Source organism: Drosophila serrata, unplaced genomic scaffold, assembly GCF_035046125.1.
Source record: "Drosophila serrata isolate PLE 108 unplaced genomic scaffold, ASM3504612v1 contig_92, whole genome shotgun sequence".
Taxonomy (NCBI): Eukaryota; Metazoa; Arthropoda; class Insecta; order Diptera; family Drosophilidae; genus Drosophila; species Drosophila serrata.
The window spans coordinates 213508-235227 of record NW_028256990.1 but is presented as its reverse complement, the minus strand read 5'-3'; the positions used below and the strand labels follow the sequence as shown (position 1 = coordinate 235227).

Here is a 21720-nt window from a genome sequence, read left to right as displayed (position 1 = left end):
TGCAAAATCTGCTGAAACTAAATGAAATTTATATGGAATAATGTACTTATCGGACTGTAGTTCAATCTGAGTAAGGCCATTGGACATGATTACTCCATGTCCAATGCCTTGAATATTTATTATGTTCTCTTTTTGGACATTATTAAAAAAATCGGAGTTTTCTTTTATCAGTGAAATATCTGCTCCTGTATCGAGCAAGAATATTAGATTTTTATTGGTGCTTACATTTTTAAGTGTTACAAACATGTTGAGACTAAAGTTTATGGTGTGTATTTTATAATCTAATTTTGAGTATTTAAGGGAGCTTGGGAGTTTCCCGAAGTGTTGTGGGTAACTCTGACATTTGAATTGCTAGTGTTGGTACGTGGTCGGTAATTATTATTATTTCCCCGTCCAAAATTTCCACGTCCCCTGCTATTTCCATTACTTCTATTTGTAGCATTGTAGTTGTTGTTGTAGTTACCTCCGTAATTATTGTTGAATCTTGGGTTCCCTCTACCTCGGAAATTCGTTCTGTATGTATTTCCGCGATAGTGGTTTCTTTTTGCATAAAATACGGTATTTACGCTTCCAGTTAATCTGGTGCAAGTCCGTATGTATGCACCTATGGCATCATCCATGGTGATGAATGATCCTGACTCTAGGGTTGCTTTTATACTTTCGTATTCGGCTTTTTCGATCAGAACTTCTATAGCATCGTTTGTGCTTACTTTGTCTGCATGAGCCGCTGGCATACCTTCATCAATATATGCCGATTCTAATTGTTTCCTCAAACTATCTAACTCAGTGGTGAATTGTGTAGATGTCTTACCTTTTTGTTGAATTGTTTTCAACTTGGCTTTGACATTGCTTGATTTTTCACCCACTATTGTCGATTTTAATTTCTCGATTATAGCTCTTATCGACATCTCATCTTTTACTCTATTTGCGGTTGTTCCTAATATTTTGGATTTAATAACTCGCAATGCAATTTCCTCATTTTCACCTTTTGTTAAGTCGACTATTTCCAGGGCATTGATGAAACTTTTAAGGTTATCCCTCTTTCCATCAAAGCTTGGTACTGTCGACGAGACGTATTTGACAAATTGCTGAGTAGTTGTTAATTCGTCCATGTTTAATGGTTCAGGTGACTCTGACTTTAAATATTCTGGTAATGTTATTACCGCAGGTATTGTTAGATAGTGTAGATTTTCTTCTTTAATTGCTTGTTCAGGGTCACTGATATCGGAGTCGCTTGCTGCTTCTGTCTCCGTGTTTAATACTTCTTCGATTACTACAGGTGTGTTAAGTATCGGAGGTATTGTTATGTCAAGTAAAAACTTTGTCTTGACACTGGTTAAGTTAGTCTTTAACCTGTTTAGGAGTCTAGATACGTACGACCAGTGGTGAGAACTGAGTTTCTCTCTATTGTCGTGTATTAATGATCGTGCTTGGTTAAAGCATGCAACTAGTATTGTTGCGTGTCTGCTTATAGTCACGTCTGTAATATGTCTATTTTGCGATAAACATTTATATGATTTATCGAATTCAGTTTTTATATTAGTTAGCTCAATACTTATTTTATGCCATTCCATAGCATATTTGTCTTAGTTTGTATATATGTGTCATATTCATGTGTCTTACTTATGGCTTCAATTGTATTCATATTTGTATATTAAAATAAAAAAAAATTTTTCTTTTAAATTTTGTCAAGGTCATTAGCCTTGCTTATATATTTTTTTCTTAAACACTTATTGTGCAGTTTATAAATTTTGAAGAATACATTTGCGCACATAATGACAACGATGATTATTAAGAGTGTGGTTACTAAACCCATGTCTTTATTTTCAACCTCAACTTTATTAATGACGTTTGCAGTGGAGTCCACTGTTTTTGTGTCTATTAACCCCATGTTGGTTAATGGATTATTCCTATATATTATTCTGTATTGTCCTATTCTTTTGTCTGTATTTTCTTGTATGTCTCTTTGGGTATAATAATCTTTGCTAATACTATTACTGCGCATAGTTTATATTGAACATTTTAATTTTAGAATATTTCATTTATATATATTTTTTTTTGAACACTTGCAGCATCGACATTTGATTTAAAAGGGGTAAAGATCTTTTAACTTCATATAGAAGTGCATGCGTTAATCGCTTCTGACAAAATTTCTTAAACTAGTACATGTTCTTTACCTATAGCATGGCTTTACTGGCCATACAATTGATCATGCGATATATTTATCGCATAATTACATAATATTATTATTAAATATAACTTATTATATATGTGTATCATGCACTATAATTACATAATATTATTATTAAATATAACTTATTATATATGTGTATCATGCACTCTTTGTAGTGCGGCCAGCTTCTGTGCCCCTTGCGGCACTGTCGGTTCCTAGGCCCGCTTGGTACGCGTGGCGTTGCCGGTGCTGGGTTGGCACAGGCTAATGCTCCTTTACTTCTGGTTGCATGTCCCAATGCAACTGGCTGAATACAGGGGGCCCTCGCAGTCTCCTGGACATTTCTTAGTTGGCTTGGGCAGCTTGGTTTGTTGAGTAGGAGTTTTCTTTAGTAAATTTCTTATTTGCTTAATATTATCTGGTGAGTTAGAGCTTGGGGCGTTTTCTTTCTTGACTCTAAGGGTCTCAATGAGAAAGTCTAGCTCAGTTTGTAGCTTCTGAGCTGTAGACCATGCGGGCGGTGGTGTTTGTTTGTACATTAGCCACTTTAGTTTGGCTATTCTTTTATTTATTTTGTTATTAAAACCACCGCGTCGCTTGCCCATCTCTTAACTCTACTCACTCAGATATTTTTTTGTTTTGTTTCTCTCCTCCAGTTTTCTGCTGCTGCCCAATCGTCCATGCAATTTGTATTATGGTTGTGTTTGTCTTTAGTCCTGAGGTCCTCCAGGACCTCTCGTCACGGTCGCCATGTAATGATTGATTTTAGGGTTTATTTTTATTAGTTTGGTAGTTTCCCTGGAGCGACTAGATATGTCGCTTCCAAGTCTGAAACCCTTCTGGTTTTACAAAAATTGCTTAAGGCTACTCTTAGGCTAAACAGCGGGGCTGCGCTGCAGCAGCTCAGCTACCTTATGTATATATGCTTATGAGTAACTTATGCATTACATATGTTGCAGAGAGAGAATGCGAAATGCACGCTCTTTGTTATGTACTTATGTGTGCGACGGCTAGCGGGTAAACGCGTGGTCAGCACTTCAAGTGCATAGCGCATAATTGCGATCATGTTACAAATGCACTTAAACTTGAATATTTACTTGAACACTGCGACAAAGTGTCACAGTGTATACAAACATATAATTTATGTGTACCTCTACACTCGTACTTAGATACAGTGGAGTTTCGATAAGTGCGCATAGTACAAAAGCAACTATAAAGTTGACACATTTTAAACGAATTTCTGTCTCGTTCGAAATGTTTTGACTATACTCCTTGAGCTTTTTTTCGAACGCATATCCCAAATTGCAATCGTGCTTTACCAAATGTTTAAAATTACTTTTTAAAATATCAATATGAACATTATCAGGAATAATTTTGCTCGTTAGCGATTTTATCGTAAACTCGATATCATTTAAAAAATTGCTTGAATCTCCAGTGCTTGTTTGAAAAATTTTGTTGATGTGCTGCATTTGACTTAGCATTGGCTGCAAAAACAGCATATACAAATGATTGACATCGTCATTAAATAAAGTATGCAACGTTTGTGCCTTGAAACATTTTTCATTTGTTGCAGTAATGTTGAAGTGCAATTTAAGCTCAATCCACTGCTGCAGAATTCGGGTAACTGCAGCTTTAATTGACAGCCACCTTGTGTCGCAAGCTCGAGGTATTTTGAAAGGTTCCTAACAAAAAATACACGTTATTCATATACAAAAATAAATATTTAAACATGAAGTACAATACCATTACACACATAGACAAATGCATATTAATAAGATCTCAACAGGCAAAAAGTTAAAGTCGGAACAATACAAACAAATAGTTCGTTTAACCTCTTTGGAATTAATGAGCTGATAATTTTTTTTGTAATCTGATTGCTTTTTTGCTCTTTTTGCGAACCAATTATACGTTTCTTATACAAGATATTCTTAGGCTTCAGGTAAAAAATGCTTACAAGCGGTGTTAACAACAGTCAATTGCAGCGAATGGCATACACATTTGTTTAAAATTAAGGACGGAACCATTTTCTTTAACTCTGTATAAACACTTTGTTTAGAACCGACCATTACACTTGCGTTGTCCGTGCCGATTCCTATCATATGCCCAAGGTTTAATTTAAAGTTGCTTAGTTCCTGGCAGAGGCTGTTACAATCGAACAAATTTAATGCTCTTTTGGCATATCGATGTTTTTTTTTGCCATTCAAATGGAAAAATATTACAAAATATATAAGTGTGGCATCGTAAAACATAAAAATACATGAAGTTGGCAAAGGTTTTTAAAAAGCTAAAAGTACGTAAATTTTGCTTGGAAAATAGCTATAATTCCCGCTAGCCGCTAGTTCACAATTTATCCCGCATTTAGGATTTGGAAAATGCCAGTGGGAAAATAGCTAAATTGGCAATTGGCGTGAGGCGGGGACTGGAAGAGCTGAGGCGAGGTGACGAAATCTGAAGCAGGCGGATCTTCGTGGTTGTGCACAAGCGGGCAAGCAGTGACGGTTACAATCTGGAGGGCACGAAGCCAGGAGATCTGGGTAAGCAAGTAGGGTGGAGCAGGCGGATCTTCCTAAAAGAAGCAGACGCGGTGACGAAATCTGGAGAGCAGATCTATATAGTAACCGCGATACGATAAGCAGTACGATATAAGCAGTGCTTCGAAATAGGTGCAAACCGGAACGGAACGGAAAACCAATTGGAACTGTCTGGCAATCAGTCCAAACAGACTTTACCATTAAGATAATATCAACCATATTAAAAAAAATTTCTCAAGTTAATTAGATATAGCGATTTGCGCGCAAAGCTAGGAGGATTACAATTAGTAACAACAGGTAGGAAGCGCGATTTACAGGATAGGCTCTTGCTCATGTTGGCATTTAGGATGATAAAGATAACGATTCTGTAAGGTCGAATCTGTAGTTACCGCTCTCGGTCGTAGCGTGCAGGAAAGACGCTCTTTGTTTACACTTAAAGACGTAGATGGCAGCGTATTAATTTTTGCAGGAACAGGTAGCCCAGATGTAGACCAATAGATAGTGTAGTAAGAGGAATACGCTTTGACGGTTGAGTGGAACCAGCTTAAATTATTCATTTACTCCAAGCAGTAGCTCAGTGGAGCCGCAAAATCATTCATTCGTAGTCAGGTTAATATTCGCAACTGGAATTTTCTTTAGGCAGCATTGCGTGAGGAATTTGCTATCAAAATATCGTCTCCTGAGGTGCATCGTAAGCTAGGTCAACGGGTGCAAAAGAAATGAGAAACATTACAAGAATATTTGTATGCTTTAATGGAAATTGCTAAGCCAGTCAAAGTAGATGAAGAGAGTTTGATCGAGTACTTTGTGAAGGGAGTGCCGGATGCAAAGGCAATTAAGATAATGTTGTACCAGGCTAAAACGATAAAGAATCTAAAGGAGCAGATGGAAGTCTACAAGAAATTTCGGGGCACGCACAAGGTATCGTACAAGAATGAAGAGCGTGCAACGGAGACACAAGGATCAAAAAGTTTTGATTCGAAACCGAGTTTTGTACGTAAATGTTTTAAATGACAACTACAATTGTTTTCGTTGCGGACAGCCAGGTCATCGTGCTGCACAGTGCACGGTCAAAGAAGAACGGAAAGAAACGTCTGTGTTGTGACTATCGAAAGTTGAATGAAAAGATTATTCGAGACAATTTTCCGATGGCTCACACGGAGACCGTTTTAGAGAAGCTACAAGGGTCCAAAATATTCACGACTTCGGATTTAACCAACGGGTTTTTCCACGTTCCAATTGAACCAGGTTCTCGAAAGTATACGTCATTTGTGACACAGTCAGGACAGTTTGAATTTTTATATGTTCCATTTGGCATATCTAATTCACCGGCAATTTTCACCAGATTTATCATGGCAGTTCTAAGGGACCTCATCGTCACCAACCTCATCAACACCAGCCAGGACATTGAAGAAGGACTTGTTAAGTTAAAGGAAGTCTTAGAAGTTGCTGCTAGAAATGGTTTGCGTATCAACTGAAGTAAGATCCAACTATTACATAGCAGAGTACAGTTTTTAGGCTACATTATCCAAGGTGGAACCATCACTCCAGGTCCCGGGAAGATAAAAGTCGTAAAAGATTGTCCCGATCCACGCGACAAGAAAGGTATTCAACGATTCCTAGGTCTGACTTCATACTTCAGAAAATTCATTGATGGATACGCTACCATTGCCATGCCTTTGTCGGATTTGTCGAATGGTGATTCCAAGTATGACTTCACCATTTGAGGAGAAATATGACTCGTACGAGCTGAAGGTGTTAGCTATCATTGGAGCTCTAGTCAAGTGGCGTGTTTATGTGTTGGGCATAAATTTTACAATTGTTACGGACTGTAACTCATTCAAGATGACCATGAACAAGAGGGAAGTTCCTCTTCGCGTAGCTCGTTGGGCTTTATACATTCAGGATTTCAACTACAAGATTGAGCATCGATCCGGTACGAAAATGAAACATGCAGATACTCTGAGTCGAGTCTCGTGTTTCTTTTTATCAGACTCTGTAACCCACCGTTTGAAAGAAGCCCAAGCTAACGATGAATAGACACAAGCAGTAAGAAGTCTTGCAGAAAGGGATGCATACCAAGATTTCTACATGGAGAATGAGTCGCTTTTTATTCCCTAGTTAAAAGAAAAGACTGAGCGAAACGTTGAGAGTTGAATCAGATGCATAATTGTAAACGCCAAAGCGGGTCAAAATGAAGAGTTTCTTACTTCAATTGACAAAGGTGACCGACTATTCATAACATACCACATCGATCACGTCTGACCAATGGAGACAATGACCAAGCGCAACAATCATATTCTGGTCGTAGTAGATGGCTTTTCGAAGTATGTTTGGCTCTACCCAACTCGAAGCACAGGAGTGGATGAAGTCTTAAGCAGTCTGAAGAAGCAAGCTGTATATTTTGGAAATCCTTGTCGCATAGTGACCGACAGAGGCACTGCTTTTACATCTCAAGCATTAAAGGAGTATTACGAGTCGAACAATATACAGCATTTGCTCATAGTGAAAGGTGTACCGCGCGGAAATGGCCAAGTCGAAAGGATTCACAAGATTGTCGTACCAATGCTTGCAAAGTTGAGTTATGAAAGTCCTTTTGCATGGTATAAGCACATTGCAAGAGTTCAGCAGACTATAAATAGCACCGAGCCAAGTACCAGGATCACGCCTTTTAAGCTTTTAATAGGAGTTAAAATGCGATTGACCGACTGCAACGAGCTGAAAGATTTGCTGCAGGAGTTTGCAGTAAAAGAGTTGAATGAAGAAAGAGAGAAATATCGCCAAACAGCCAGAGAAAGTATCAAACAGCTACAGGAAGAAAATAAAAAAGCGTTTGATTTGAAACGAAAACATTGCTGTATGCGTGAGAGTGCTGCTGACTCTAGACTCTAGAGCAGTGTTGCCGTCAGCTCGTTGCAGAAAAAGGCTAGAACGAAATGTGAGAGAGCCTGGAGCCAGTTCAAGAGCCAGCACGAAAAAATCGTGTGCAAAAAAATCTTATTGCGTTACGAATCTTCCACTTTATACACTCTTTGCTGTGACCGGGAATAAAAAAAGAAAAGAAGAAGAACAACAATAAGGAGGAAGTCAATAGGCACCGGGATGGAAATGGAGAAAGTCTGACTGAGTAGGGTGCTGGTAATGGGCGAGCGTGGAGGCCAAAGAAAAAAGATCAATAAAAGAATAGCACACATTAAGTAGCCATATACAAAAACGCCGCCCACATGGGCACCGGCACAAAAGCTAGCTGATGAGCTACTTCTTATACCCTTGCAGGGTATTATAATTTCAGTCAGAAGTTTGCAACGCAGTGAAGGAGGCACCTCCGACTATATAAAGTATATAGCCGAGTCGATCTTGCCATGTCCGTCTGTCCGTTTATACGCAAACTATTCTCTCAGTCTTGAAGGTATCTGAATAGAATGTTGTAGTTAGCCTTCTATAAACTCTCACTCGTATATATGTCGGAAAGGGCCAGATTAGACGAATATATCATATAGCTGCCATTGGAATGAAAGGAAAATGTTTACAAAAAAAAATTATACCATTTTCAGTTTTCAACAGAATTTGATCAAATTTAAGATATAGCCATTTTATTATACTCTTCAATTTTGTGTAAAATTTTATGAAAATCGGACTCCTATATCAAAAAGCTCCCATAGGAACGATCGAGAAATTAATACAATTAAAAATTATAACATTTTTAGTTTTCAACAGATTTTTATCAAATTTGAGGTATAGCCATTTATATTAGTCTTAAATTTTGTGTCAAATTTCATGAAAATCGGACGACTATATCATATAGGTGCCATCCAAACGATCGTTTGATGTAGAGGAAAAATGCAAATCTGTGAATGTAAAACTGCTAATATAATATGTATAGGTGAATGAAATGAAAGCAGGTATTACTTCATTGTTTTTTAACACAAATATATATAATTTATATTGTATGAATTCCTAGTCATAGAAGAAGATCTATCTGCAAGGGAATATAAACTCGTGTCGAAGTTAGCTTCCTTTTTTTTTTAAATGAAAGCCTCCGGCTAAGAAAGCCGAATACCGCAACTCACTTAGCAAATATTTAAATAGTAAATGAAGCACTAAGCACTAAGCCTTTGCCTAAGAAACCAGATGTCTGCCCAAGCGACTGCCTTGGGCCATTATAAGCTGCAACATGCAAATTTATGTGCATGAGACCAACGATCAGTGCGAAGACCGGCACATGCCCCGCCTGAGCCGATCGGTCACGGACATCTGCAGCAGAGAAAGCAACAGCGCGACCCAAAATAACATCAGAGTAGCCAAAAATACATTGGAAAACTCGTTTAAAAACTGTTTAAATACTCAAAAGTAGAATATGGAAGGGTTCAGACTATTAATCTCAGTCAGAACATATTTGTACCATTCAGCCATGTGGCTACGGAAAAATAACTTTTTTTTTAGTAGACGCAGGTGCAAAAACAAGACATACATGATAATAACATTATTGACATAAAAACAAGTCAAGAGGTTACCAAATCCAAAGGATTAACCTCTATTGAGATTCAGACCACTAAGTATATAAAACCACATGATATTCATATCAAGGACTTACAATTAACTATCCCCTGTGATGGCATAATAGGAACTATTATTTATTAAAAATAAAACTGTCAATTAGACTACAAGTCATCTGAAGATAGGCTTTTAATTAGACCGAATAACTTAAAATTTCCAATTTATGTTCCAATAGCACACAGTTCTGGCAATAACTTCTTCTGCCAGCAAGATCCTAAGTTATTAGAACAATTTAACTAGAAATTAGGCATGGCATTTACATAACAAGTACGATAGCAACAACTTAAAACGCATCCATAAAACTACTTAATTCATTTGTCCACAATAAATTTTCTAATATTAAGTTGTTGTTTATTATATAAAATATATCAGATGGTGCTTTTAATATTCCAAAGTCCAAGTCGTTCGAGTAGTTTTTTTTTCACGTATAAAAAGCTCAGATGGACCTGATAATTGCTCATTTTCTTTAATAAGTAACGATCTGCAATTCTCACAACTAGATGCCTTTGAAATTTATCCACAAAAATATCTACTCGAAGTTAATTCAATGGGTACAATATTGCTCAAAAAATCCATATTTTTGCTAAAGTACCTCTTATTGTTTTGGATAATTCCTCAATATGATACAGAATACACTTGCTGCTGTATTTCCTTCTTTTCAATGTCAGGCTGATATATAATTGAATCAAACTCTACTGGCAACATAACATCATCATCTGATTCGCAATTTGTCTTTTGGAAAAATTTTGAAATGAGCAAAGGCATTAGTTTGGCAATTATTATATTAAATTCATTAACTGAAGTTACCACTTTACCATCACCTTTTGCCTTTATCGTTGCCGTTACCTTTTGCACGAACGCAAGCAAATTTATTTTGCTTATTCCTTCGATTAATTACTAGATTTGACATTACTCTAACGAAATCTGTTTGGTTTTTTAATTTCGGTTGATCTATGTAGTTTCGTGTTCGGGTGTAAAAGAGTTAAAAATAAATAAATATTTTTACCAGTTCTAACTCTTAAAATACAGTTAAAGATACTATAATATGTGTATAAATTTTTGGGTCCATAAGTTAAAAAGTTTCTTAAGAAAACACTCTGAAAAATTCATTTTTTTTTGGCCTTCTAACTGTTTGTAACCCCTTAATACTCTGCTATTCAGGCAAAGTAATCATTAACTCTTTGGACAAATGCAGTAATAGAGGCTGCCACTTCTGAACTATTTCGTTGGAGCTGCTTGTTTTGGTTACATGCTGTAATTGCCGCAGGAACAGTGTGACTAAATGTCAGGGTTGTCAAACATACCCGCATAAGCTCAAATTCTTGGACGTTGATGTACTAAGGTCAGTACATTCAAGTGGCCCATATGACACCAGGCACGTGCCTGTTTGGGTTAGGTGTTAGTAGGCGCGATGAAAAATATAGGACATAATACGAGGAAAATTGACTACCGGCGTGCTGCCAGATTGTTAGCTTGCATGCTTACTAAGTGTGTTAGTATTAAAGATTTTAATTTGAGAAGGGTACCTACGTTAGAGATTAGTGTGTACAAATCATTATAATTTGCACATAGCACTCTAAAAGGTTCATGCAGTTCAAAGGAGGTTCTACAGTGGCGCAACACTAATGGGATATAGGATCTAGTAGTTCTACATGGTACATGGAAACTAAGCTGACTCAACAAGTCAGCACTTTCCACATCACCATGTATAAAGTTAAAAATAAAGGTTCTCCCTAGCATCGTTCTACGATTGGCTAAGGACGGCAAGTTTATTAATAGGAGTCTACTAGAGTAGGAAGTTAATCTTTGGTTTGCATCCCAATTTAAGCCGCGTAGAGCGAAAAGTAAAAAGTTCTTTTGGAACGACTCAATGCGTTTACTATGGACGCCGTACTGAGGGCTCCAAACGCAGCATCCATATTCTAGGATAGGACGAACTAAGGAAGTATATAAGGATTAAGTGATTTGGGGGTCATTGAATTCCTTCGACCACCGCTTAATAATTCCAAGCACACCCCTGGCTCTATTCACCATAGACGAAATATGATCAATAAAGTCAAGTTTTGGGTCCTAGCGGACGCCCAAATCGTCAACTGTATTAATTCTTTCCAAAGAGCAGCAGTTCAGCGTGTAAGTAGCAAGCTTAGGAGCGACACGAGAGAATGTCATTAGCTTGCAATAAGTTTACACGGCACCAAGTCTGAAAATTATTAAGATCTGTTTGTAAATCCGACTGGCAGGCAACGTCATTGTATTGCACGCAAAGCTTGACGTCATCCGCGTACATAAGTACTCTGGAGTTAGTCAAGACTTTGGGCAGGTCATTTATGAACAATGTAAACAATAAGGGTCGCAAATGGCTTACTTGCGGGACACCAGATGTAACCCTTAGAACATTGGATAAATTATTCTTAAAGAGGACCTTTTGCGTCCTGCCATTCAAATAACTAGAGATCCAATTAAGAAGATCACTTGGAAAACCCATTGAATCGAGTTTTCTAACGAGGAGAGAATGGTTAACAGAGTCAAATGCTTTACTGAAATCAGTATAGATTACATCTGTCTGACAATTATTATGGAAGCCCTTTATAATATAGGAAGAGAGCTCCAAAAGATTTGTTGTTGTTGATCTTCGTTTCATAAAACCATGTTGACATGGAGAAATAACCGATCTACAAAGGTGCTGTAAGTGAGGGGTGTTAATGTTTTCAAATAATTTAGGGATGGCCGACAACTTAGAGATTCCTCTATAATTGCTGGCATCCAATTTGCTACCTTTTTTGTGGAGAGGAATAATAAACGATTCCTTCCAAATAATGGGAAAGTGGGAGGTTTCCAAGGACAAGGTAAACAATTTCAGAAGGGGATAGCACAGGGCGTCGGCACAATACCTGAGCACACAGCCAGGAATTCCGTCGGGACCTGGCGAATAAACTGGCTTGACACGATGAAGATCTAAAAGGAGAGAGCTTTCGTTTAGGCTAGGACAGAAAATTAAGTTTGTTTTGGGTATGTCGTAGGAATAGGTCTGGTGTAGATAAGAAGAGCTAGAATAGGTTTTTTGAAAAAACTGCGAAAATAGATCGGCTATTGCCTGATCATTATTTGCATTAGAATTTTCAAATGAAAGCGAGGAAGGATTTGTTTTAGGCTTACGTTTAGTGTTAACGAAATTATAAAACTGTTTTGGGTCCTGTGAGAACTGGGCCCTGCAACGAGTAAAATAGTTTTTATAACACTGCGCGTTCAGCACGGTAAAGTTTGACCGAGCTGATAAATAAAATGAAAGGGCAGATTGAGAACCGGTGATTTTAAATTTCCCATACAGTCTAGATTTTATATTTTTAAGTAGGCTCAACTCTTTAGTAAACCACGGCGGTTTATTCGAGCTTGGCGGATAATATAACGGAACACATTCAGTAAAAAATTAATTCATGGCACTGTAAAAAATATCCACGGCAACTGCCATGTCAGTGCACATGTATAGATCGGACCAATTGAACTCGTTTATAAAATTATTCAGCCGTTCAAAGTCCGTTTTGCGAAAACATAGGACTTTATTGGCTGGACGGTCAGAAATATTCTGTACGTCACACCCAATATCAAAAGTCACATCGAAAGTTGGATGATAAGGATCTTCGGGCTGCGTCAGAGGCGCCACCCTTGCTAAACTGACTCTCGCAGGATCAGAGACGAAGCAAAGATCAAGCAAGCGCTGTAAGGAATTTCGCACATGGTTGACTTGAGACAGCGAAATGTCAAACAAGCCAGCGATAAAGTCATGTTGTGTAGGTGTATTGAGAGTATTGGTGGAATTATTTGAGCACCAAATAGCACCAGGGATATTAAAATCTCCAAGAACTACCAACTGGTCTCTATCCAAAAGTCTACTGGAAACCATCTGAATAGCGGAAAGGTGATTCCAATAAATAGGAAGTTCCGACAGTGGAGATATGTAGGAACAGGTAATAAAAATGGAGCTACATTTCATAGATAGCTTCACACAGAGGAATTCAACATCGTTGCATTCCTCGAAGGTTAATAATTCTGACGTGAGTGAGGAGTCCACCGCTATAAGAACTCCACCCCAGCGTCTGATATTGCGGTCTAGCCGATATACCGTGAACACAGCTGGAAAAACTTCGGAGCTCAGAATCTCCGGCTTTAACCAGTTTTCTGTGAGCACAATAACCTGAGTTGCAAACGAAAGGCTAATAGAATACAAGTTAGGAAGCTTACTACGTAAGCCTCTTGCATTCTGATAGGAAATACCTAAGGAGTAGGTTAGTTTTTTGGGTGGGGATTGGAAGACGTAGAAGGCGCAGTGGTAACATCAGGCCTGGGAAGAGTTATTCCTACAGGCCGTTTTTTCTTTTTCTTCGCCTCGAACTCCTTAACAACTATGTACTCTTGCCAGAAGTTGGGAGAGCAAATAGTGTTAAAGAGCTCGTTAGGGACATTTATTTTGAAAGATGAAATGTCCCTTGCGTAAGAAAATTTGAACTTTTCCACCTTTATTTTTTCGGCTCTGGTTTTGCCTTGTATAAAGGCGAGAACATCTTCCGATGTTTGGTCAGGGGAGAGCCGCGAGACAAAAATATGTATCGTTGGTGGAACCGCTATAAGGGCTTTTGGCAAGGCAGATTGGTTATCTGCCGTGCCATTGTCGGCCGGTATTCCGGGCCTAAGACCCTGGGCAGATATATTTGTGTGGACGGGACTTTGAGGGGTCAATATTTGCGACCCCCCAGGGGATAAAACAAAAATCACCGGCGGTACAGGCACTCCCGCTGCTCATTCGGATACCGAATCTTTCCTAGCGCTCGATCTCAGCACTCTTGGAATTAATGCTGAGGTCGAGGGCTGTGCCGTGGGAGGCTGCTGCTGAGAGCCTGTTGCAGGTAGTTGGGGTCCGTCTACATGCTGCCCACCAATAGCAGTTTTAGCGTAAGGCTATTAAATTGGGTGTCCAGCGCCAAGAACATATCAAGAGTTTTACGAAAACTCGTTAAAATGCCCTTAAAACCGCTTTTGGTTTGCCGCATGAAAGACGTCATCTCCCTTTCTAGATCGCGACAGGCCTCACAACAGTAACGCAGGCCGATGTTTTTTCTTACATCGTCCACCGTCCGAGCTGCAACTCCAATACACTTGGCGTGCATGACGTTGTCGCACAGCCAGCAGCCGATTGTAAGGTCACCTGCAGCAATTGGCTTTTGGCAGGTTTTAACAAAACAGACAATAGTTCCGGACATTATGAGGACTTACCACTGTACTTGTACTTGGAAAAAAAATAACAACAGAGCTATAAAGAAAGAGGTGAAGAGTCACAGCGAGAGCGAGAGAGCGGGAGAGCGTATTAGATTAGATATGAAAAGAAGTGCAGCGGCACAGCTAAAGCGAGAGAGTTGGAGAGCGTGGGAGATAAATAGATAAAACGTTTAGCTGTTGCGACGGCGCAAACAAAAGCTAAACGAAGAAGGCACAAAAAGGAATTCAAAATATGCAAAAGCTAGCACTAGCAGCACAACTAAATTGGAAAATAAAACCAATTATAAAAACAAAATTAGAAAAGCTGCATGCACACGCGAAGTGAACGGGAAGTTATTAACACAAATTAAAAACATTAAGTAAACCCCAGTGGTTAGATTCAAACTTTAATACAAAACGAGAGCGCAAGAAAAAAACACGTCCGTTCACTTGGAAAGATTAATATGATATGATATGGATTAACGTGATCTTAAGTTAATTTACTCATTCTTGTTACTAATCCCTGCTCTAATTCGTATACCTTTCGTATAACATCAAAATCAACTACTCCGTCAGGGGATTAAAACTTAGCTTTTAGTAAGTTTTTTTTATAGATTTGAAAAGATTCGGAATGTCATAAAACATATAATATTTCTGATTATTGAAGCTAAAGTAAGGTTTCTCATTCGTGACTTTAAGTAACGAGGTACATTTTCTATTGTTACCTCATTGATCATACACAACACCTCTTACTTTGAACCCATTATTTTCACCAATGTTATGTTTGTTTCTGGCACAAAATAGTTCTATATAAATTTCAATTTTTTTTAACAAATACACAAATGTGGCTTCCCATTTTATTTGAGCGTTCAAGTAAATGCTCTAAAGCATCGATTACGTCGACTGAGAAATTGAACGTTAAATTTTTTTACTGCAATTCCATCACGTTACTATGCATTCTTTTTCAGATTCAGTCATTTCCTTTATAGTAGCTTTAGAAGTTGAGAAAAAAATATTCGTTGTCTCCCGGCTGTAATTTTTTTATGCGGTTCCACTTTTGTAAAGACTATGGACTGAGCACCGCCGACCATATAAAGCTTGTTGCACCCCAAGTGCTCACCTGCGGAAACAATACTCCTTTATGGTTTCCTTCGATCGTCTGGTTGCATTCCTCTCGAATTCCTCTCGGATAGCTGCTGCACAACTGTTCCATGTGGTGTGTAGTACCTGCGAAGAATCGAACAACATTTTGGCGGTACCTTTCAGCTTTGTATATATGGCAAGAAGTACAAATTACTGGTTCCATTGATACGCATCAACCACCTTGTCGACACGACCAATGAACTGGTTTACTGAGATTGAATTCTCATCTCCAGGGTTCTTGTCTGCAGTGGCTGTTCTCCGCATGATCCCCAGGGTTACGGTGGGTAGATTCAACCTAGGTCAATCTCTTCCGCCCGCTGCTGCTGCTGGTTGGCTGTTGGGATATTTATTGACAAACTGGGCCATCATGTCTGTCAGTGTCGACATCTGCTGTTTTAGTTGTGAAATCGCATCCGCCAGCTGCTTGGCAAGTCAAAGTCTTTGGAACCCTCGTGTTCCACCAGTCTTTAAGCATTCCACTTTGAATCCGTCAGCCACGTAGAAAAGGATGCTTTATGGCATCTACTATTTTACCTATCGGTATCGTTTCAATCATTGCTTAACTATCGCTTATGTGCTATTGTTTTCTGAATCGGGACTTCCCCTGGACCACAACCGGCTCGGCACAATATAAACCTAAACGCATTTATATTTTACAAACGCGATAAGACTACGAATTTAATTAACCTAGATATACAATTTTTATTCTGAACGCAAAATAGAGGACGACATGTTATGTTATTGATTCTTTTTCTGTTATATCGTTAATAAATATTATAATAAACGAAAAGGAAGAGAAACTGAAAAATGAATAACAAGATTGGAACTTAACCGCCTTAATATTAATATTGTAATGCACTACACTGAGCTATTAAAGAAAACTTTGGTTTAAATTAAAATTTGTTATAGATTATGTGGTCGGTTTGTAAAGTCAGGTCAGAAATTAAGGATTTATAAAACAATGTAAAAATACACAGATGTTGGACTCTTGGAACATATACTTCTGTCCTTACTAAATACAACATGTGTTTAGTAACATTTCATTTCATTGAGCCTCCTCTTTATCATTTTTCTTTTAATGTCATAACAAGAGTCAGTTCAAAAAGCTAAGTGCATAATAATAATAATCTTTGTTTTTTTTTTTTTAATTTCAGAAAAAAAAAATGGACAAATTTGAGTCTAACGATATGGACGATAATCGGCAGGATATCCGCTCATTGATGCTAACGGTTGGATTAGTTTGGGGTCACTCCCGTTATTTTCATACTCTTAACAATATGACTCTGTTTTTTAATTTGTTTCATAACTCTGTAATCGAATGTGTTATTCGAACTGTTGAACCTGATTCTATTTTTCAAGGTGATGTAGATGAGGCTTATAAAAAGGTGGAAACAAATATACAGCACCTCGACTATTACAAGTAAGTAGAAAAACTGAATATTAAACTTACTTTAATTTATTTTTTTCAATCAGAACTGTCTATAAAGAATGCCGTAACTCTTTAAAGAAATTTAAAATCGGTACTACTTTTAATTCTCAAGACTGGACTTGGCACCCTGAGGAAATATTTGGACGGTTAGATAAGTTTATTATCCGAATGGAAGAGCTCAAAGAGTTATTCAATACAGGTCGCGACTTTCAGAAGTTAGAGAAGATTGTAATAGGGGGTCTAAAAGGCCGCCAGATAACTGCAGCGTTAGAGAAGATTCTTGAAGAGTACAACAGTATTTACCGCGAATGGACCAACATTCAATACAACCCAATAGACCCGGACGCAGAGCACTCTAATTTTGACAAAGACCGGCTCATCTTCAAAGCCAAGACCGATATAATGGAACGCATGGTCTCATTTCAATTAGAGAAAGCGCTTGAAGATACACACGATCTACTACTGGCAGGGTCTCTTTTGCTTCGGCCCATAATTAAAGACCATATAGAGCCGTTTATGCACGTCATCATCGACGATTTTGAAGAGGAGATAATGTATGTAAAAAAAGACTTCAACGAGTTCAAGAATATATTTACGTTGATGGGAGTAAATGTGAGTTTATAAATAAGGCTTAAAGTGTAAGATAATTTAAAAATTTTTTTATAGGAACTGCCAACAGATGATTGCTTTCCGAAAGTGTCTGGAGCTATATCATTTTTAAAAAAGCTTAAGCATCGAATCACCGCATTGCACAAGGAGCACGAGCTTTATGAATATCCGTAAGTGCTTTAAAATACTGTCGAATAAACGTAGGAATTTATTATTTTTACAAACAATGATTTTTTTCGGATTGGTTTCATCATAAAGAACTTATATTATATTCATCAATTTCCTATTGATGAAAAACACAAACTATCTCTTGCGCAATTATCGTTGACCTTAAAAGTAATGAGTATTATTTAAAAATGATCTGATTAAGGGTTTGCATATAGCTTAAACCGCTTTGAGTATTCCGCGAAGGAACCTGTTGTCACATGTTGTGAGAACATGCTCTCTACCTATTTAAGAAATTCAGTATCCGAATACCTCTACTACTCGTCGATATATCTGGATTAGATCTGACACAAAAACTCAGTGATTTCTTTGTTAACCTTGATGTCCACTATGTCCAAAATAGTTCTGCCCAATAGTTCGTGCCTGCGATCTCTAAGTAATCGACAATAGCTTTTATCCCTAGCTTGACATCGACCGTGATCATGCACTGACCAGCAGCAATAACAGTCTATTGTGACAAAGTCACAAAACGAGGCAGCAACCGTCCTCATGGAAATACTAAGATCTAGAACGAAACATGAAGTCCACTACTCATTATATATGCACCGTTTTAACTTTATTGAGTTTCTTAACAAATGATTATTACTTTAATTACTGCATACTTCTTACGATTAAACTATTTATACCGCTTGGACGTTGATGCACTAAGGTCAGTACATTCAAGTGGCCCGTATGACATCAGGCACGTGCCTGTTTGGGTTAGGTGTTAGTAGGCGCGATGAAAAATATAGGACAGAATACGAGGAAAATTGACTACCGGCGTGCTGCCAGATTGTTAGCTTGCATGCTTACTAAGTGTGTTAGTATTAAATATTTTAATTTGAGAAGGGTACCTACGTTAGAGATTAGTGTGTACAAATCATTATAATTTGCACATAGCACTCTAAAAGGTTCATGCAGTTCAAAGGAGGTTCTACAGTGGCGCAACACTAATGGGATATAGGATCTAGTAGTTCTACATGGTACATGGAAACTAAGCTGACTCAACAAGTCAGCACTTTCCACATCACCATGTATAAGGTTAAAAATAAAGGTTATCCCCAGCATCGTTCTACGATTGGCTAAGGACGGCAAGTTTATTAATAGGAGTCTACTAGAGTAGGAAGGTAATCTTTGATTTGCATCCCAATTTAAGCCGCGTAGAGCGAAAAGTAAAAAGTTATTTTGAACTGACTCAATGCGTTTACTATGGACGCCGTACTGAGGGCTCCAAACGCAGCATCCATATTCTAGGATAGGACGAACTAAGGAAGTATATAAGGATTTAGTAACATAGGGGTCATTGAATTCCTTCGACCACCGCTTAATAAATCCAAGCACACCCCTGGCTCTATTCACCATAGACGAAATATGATCAATAAAGTCAAGTTTTGGGTCCAAGCGGACGCCCAAATCGTCAACAGAATTAATTCTTTCCAAAGAGCAGCAGTTCAGCGTGTAGGTAGCAAGCTTAGGAACGACGCGTGAGAATGTCATAAGCTTGCATTTCGAGTCATTTAAGTTTAATAGGTTTACACGGCACCAAGTTTGAAAATTTTTAAGATCTGTTTGTAAATCCGACTGGCAGGCAACGTCATTGTATTGCACGCAAAGCTTGACGTCATCCGCGTACATAAGTACTCTGGAGTTAGTCAAGACTTTGGGCAGGTCATTTATAAATAATGTAAACAATAAGGGTCCCAAATGGCTTCCTTGCGGGACGCCAGATGTAACCATTATAACATTGGACAAATTATTCTTAAAGAGGACCTTTTGCGTCCTGCCATTCAAATAACTTGAGATCCAATTATGAAGATCACTTGAAAAACCCATTGAATCGAGTTTTCTAACGAGGAGAGAATGGTTAACAGAGTCAAATGCTTTACTGAAATCAGTATAGATTACATCTGTCTGACAGTTATTATGGAAGCCCTTTATAATATAGGAAGAGAGCTCCAAAAGATTTGTTGTTGTTGATCTTCGTTTCATAAAACCATGTTGACATCGAGAAATAACCGATCTACAAAGGTGCTGTAAGTGAGGGGTGATAATGTTTTCAAATAATTTAGGGATGGCCGACAACTTAGAGATTCCTCTATAATTGCTGGCATCCAATTTGCTACCTTTTTTGTGGAGAGGAATAATAAACGATTCCTTCCAAATAATGGGAAAGTGGGAGGTTTCCAAGGACCAGGTAAACAATTTCAGAAGGGGATAGCACAGGGCGTCGGCACAATACCTGAGCACACAGCCAGGAATTCCGTCGGGACCTGGCGAATAAACTGGCTTGACACGATGAAGATCTAAAAGTAGAGAGCTTTCGTTTAGGCTAGGACAGAAAATTAAGTTTGTTTTGGGTATGTCGTAGGAATAGGTCTGGTGTAGATAAGAAGAGCTAGAATAGGTTTTTTGAAAAAACTGCGAAAATAGATCGGCTATTGCCTGATCATTATTTGCATTAGAATTTTCAAATGAAAGCGAGGAAGGATTTGTTTTAGGCTTACGTTTAGTGTTAACGAAATTATAAAACTGTTTTGGGTCCTGTGAGAACTGGGCCCTGCAACGAGTTAAATAGTTTTTATAACACTGCGCGTTCAGCACGGTAAAGTTTGACCGAGCTGATAAATAAGATGAAAGGGCAGATTGAGAACCGGTGATTTTAAATTTAGCATACAGTCTAGATTTTTTATTTTTAAGTCAGCTCAACTCTTAAGTAAACCCCGGCGGTTTATTCGAGCTTGGCGGATAATATAACGGAACACATTCAGTAAAAAATTAATTCATGGCGCTGTAAAAAATATCCACGGCAACTGCCATGTCAGTGCACATGTATAGATCGGACCAATTGAACTCGTTTATAAAATTATTCAGCCGTTCAAAGTCCGTTTTGCGAAAACATAAGACTTTACTGGCTGGACGGTCAGAAATATTCTGTGCGTCACACCCAATATCAAGAGTCACATCGAAAGTTGGATGATAAGGATCTTCGGGTTGCGTTAGAGGCGCCACCCTTGCTAAACTGACTCTCGCAGGATCAGAGACGAAGCAAAGATCGAGCAAACGCTGTAAGGAATTTCGAACGTGGTTGACTTGAGACAGCGAAATGTCAAACAAGCCAGCGATAAAGTCATGTTGTGTAGGTGTATGGAGAGTATTGGTGGAATTATTTGAGCACCAAATAGCACTAGGGATATTAAAATCTCCTAGAACTACCAACTCTCTATCCAAAAGTCTACTGGAAACCATCTGAATAGCGGAAAGGTGATTCCAATAAATAAAAAGTTCCGACAGTGGTGGTATGTAGGAACAGGTAATAAAAATGGAGCTACCTTTGATAGATAGCTTCACACAGAGGAATTCAACATCGTTGCATTCCTCGAAGGTTAATAATTCTGACGTGAGTGAGGAGTCCACCGCTATAAGAACTCCACCCCCGCGTCTGATAGGGCGATCTAGCCGATATTCCGTGAACACAGCTGGAAAAACTTCGGAGCTCAGAATCTCCGGCTTTAACCAGGTTTCTGTGAGCACAATAACCTGAGATGCAAACGAAAGGCTAATAGAATACAAGTTAGGAAGCTTACTACGTAAGCCTCTTGCATTCTGATAGGAAATACCTAAGGAGTAGGTTAGTTTTTTGGGTGGGGATTGGAAGACGTAGAAGGCGCAGTGGTATCATCAGGCCTAGGAAGAGTTATTCCTACAGGCCGTTTTTTCTTTTTCTTCGCCTCGAACTCCTTAACAACGATGTACTCTGGCCAGAAGTTGGGAGAGCAAATAGTGTTAAAGAGCTCGTTAGGGACATTTATTTTGAAAGATGAAAG

The 21720-nt window shown here is 38.4% G+C and overlaps 1 protein-coding gene across 1 annotated transcript in view; it reads left to right on the top strand.

The window, feature by feature from the left end:
• kl-5 (male fertility factor kl5) overlaps positions 1–21720 on the top strand; it is a 243383-nt gene that overhangs the window by 45537 nt on the left and 176126 nt on the right. Inside the window, exons 4-6 of the mRNA XM_086840572.1 lie at positions 16809–17074; positions 17128–17695; positions 17750–17862. Coding sequence (XP_086696698.1) covers positions 16809–17074; positions 17128–17695; positions 17750–17862 — 947 coding nt within the window. The remainder of the gene's footprint in view (positions 1–16808; positions 17075–17127; positions 17696–17749; positions 17863–21720) is intronic.